The sequence below is a fragment of the Dendrobium catenatum genome, unplaced genomic scaffold (genome assembly GCF_001605985.2).
Source record: "Dendrobium catenatum unplaced genomic scaffold, ASM160598v2 fragScaff_scaffold_1220, whole genome shotgun sequence".
In the NCBI taxonomy this organism is placed as follows: domain Eukaryota; kingdom Viridiplantae; phylum Streptophyta; class Magnoliopsida; order Asparagales; family Orchidaceae; genus Dendrobium; species Dendrobium catenatum.
Genome location: NW_021319682.1, coordinates 7588644 through 7591171, shown reverse-complemented (window position 1 = coordinate 7591171; position 2528 = coordinate 7588644). Strand labels below are relative to the sequence as shown.

The window sequence follows — 2528 nt, the reverse complement described above, 5'->3', positions numbered from 1 at the left end:
TGTAAAACGTCATTTCAAAGCTTTTATTGTACTGAAGCAATATTTTTCAACATCCAGATAATTTTCTATTCAATAAAAACTCTGTAGAATTTAAAATACCTGGTGAAAAACTTCCAAAAAATACTCAAAACGTGTAAAATTACAATCTCTACAATATACCAAAAGTTACGCGGCAAAAGTTATACCCGTTTTTCGTTAACGAAATCAAATTTTTAAACAAAAAATCTGTAAAAAATCATATTTCTGAAAATTGAAAAAGGTATAATGTGCCTTACCTCGAGTCGATCAACTTTCCCAACTACGACGACGGACGAAAATGAACCGAGATGCTCAAAATGTAGATTTCTTCCTCTTTACCTCCTTTTTCTCTCTCCTACTTTTCTCTCTCTTCAAAAAAATCTTAAATCATCTATTTAATGAACTCAATCATCCAGACGATGCTCTTCGTTCGTCCCGGGATGATCTTCTCTAGACATAGATCGTACCGACGATATCTGACTTTCGTCCCTAGACGATGTTCTCAGGTAAAAATTTTTGTTCTATTTGTCCAGATGAACCTGCACTTTACTCAGTTCGTCCAGACAGTTCGTCAAACTAACCATACAGATTTTCAACATTTTCTTCAGTTTGGATAGACGGTTCTTCCGTACTAACAGCACAAAAAATTTTCTTTTTTTTCCAAAAACATAAGTTGAAAGTTAATGGGTTTCACAATCTACCCACCTTAAGAAAAATGTTGTCCTAGACATTTCCAAAGAAAAACTAAGTCAGAGCAGGCTTGGATACAACTGTCTCATATCCGATTCCTTTTCCCAAGTAGCCTCTCTTGTCGTTCTATGCTTCCACTGAACCTTAACCATAGGAATATGTTTACTTCTCAGCTTCTTTACATCAAATGCCAAAATATTTTCAGGTTCATCTCTGTATTGTAGATTCTCCTGAACCTCAATATCATCAGCAGAAAGTTTCTTTCCAGAATCAGATATCCATTTTCTCAAAGAGGATACATGAAACACATTGTATATATCAGACATCTGATCAGGCAATAACAACCTGTAAGCAGAATTGTCAACCCTTTCAATGATCTCAAAAGGTCTGACATACCTTGGATTGAGTTTGCTCACTCTTCCAAATATACTAACACCTTTCATAGGACTGACTTTGACATACACAAAGTCTCCAATCTGAAATTCAACCAGTCTGTGCTTCTGATTATAATACTTCTGCTGTCTATTTTGTGCAGATTTCAAACTTTCTTTAATTAGATTGATCTTCATTACAATATCATCTACAAAAGCTGAACCCATCACTTGTCTATCTCTCACATCTGTCAAAGTCAAAGGAGTTCTACACTTTCTACCATATAGAGCTTCGTACGGTGCCATACCAATACTTGATTGATAACTGTTATTATATAAAAATTCTATCAGTGGGATATGATCTTCCCAACTGCCTCCAAAATCCATAACACATAATCACAAAAGATCTTCTAGTACCTGAATAGTCCTCTCAAACTGTCCATCAGTCTGTGGATGAAAAGCCGTACTGAAATGCAACTTCATACACAAACCTTGTTAAATACCTCTCCAAAGTCTGGAAGTAAATCGGCCATCCCAATCAGATACAATCACTTTCGGCACGTCGTGTAATCTAATAATTTCTTTAACATAAATCTGAGCTAACTTATTCACCGGACTCGTCTGTTTGATCGGAAGAAAATGAGCAGACTTCGTCAATCAATCAACAATCACCCAAATTGCATCATGTCCTTGCCTTGATCTAGGGAATCCCATAGCAAAATCCATTATTATCACTTTCCACTTCCACTCAGGGATAAGCTATAACTGGAGAAGACCTCCCGATAGCTGATGTTCTACCTTCACTAACTTGCAGGCATTATATTTCAAAACAAATTTAGCTATATCCTTTTTCATTCCAAGCCACCAAAATAAGCTTTTCATATCTCCGTACATCTTACCACTTCCTGGATGAATAGTATAGCCTAAATAATAAATTTTTTGTAGAATCTCTTTCCTCATATCTCCAGACATAGAAATCCACATCCTATTCTTACAAAAAATAATACCATAATCAAAAATTCATAATTCAGGTTTCTTACCAGATTTGATCTGATCAATTAACTTCAAATATTTTTTATCTGACTTCTGGCTTCATGAATCTTTTCTTCTAAAGAGGGTTGAATAATCATCTTAGTTATTATTCCAGAATCAGTAGGAGATAATACCTCCAATTGTAATCTTTTCATATCTTGTATCTGATACTCATCAGAAATGAGCTGTAAACATGATAATCCAGAAGACTTCCTGCTCAGAGCAACTGCTACCACATTAGTCTTACCAGGAAGATACTAAATAATCAAATCATAATCCTTGATCAACTCAAGTCATCTTCTTTGCCTCAAATTTAGATCTTTTTGAGTGAATATATACTTCAGACTCATATGATCCATGAAGATCTCACACCTAACACCATAAAAGTAATGACGCCAAATCTTCAAAGCTTATATA

General features: G+C 34.9%; 1 protein-coding gene across 1 annotated transcript; it reads right to left on the bottom strand.

Moving 5' to 3' along the window:
• Positions 1-767: 767 nt before the first annotated feature.
• Positions 768-1307, bottom strand: LOC110101611. Its single transcript, XM_020829576.1, has one exon. The coding sequence runs from the start codon at positions 1305-1307 to the stop codon at positions 768-770; it is 540 nt and encodes a 179-aa protein (XP_020685235.1).
• Positions 1308-2528: the final 1221 nt, after the last annotated feature.

Coding starts and splice junctions, on each gene's coding strand:
- LOC110101611 (XM_020829576.1), bottom strand. CDS start 1,307: ATGGGTTCAGCTTTTGTAGATGATATTGTAATGAAGATCAATCTAATT.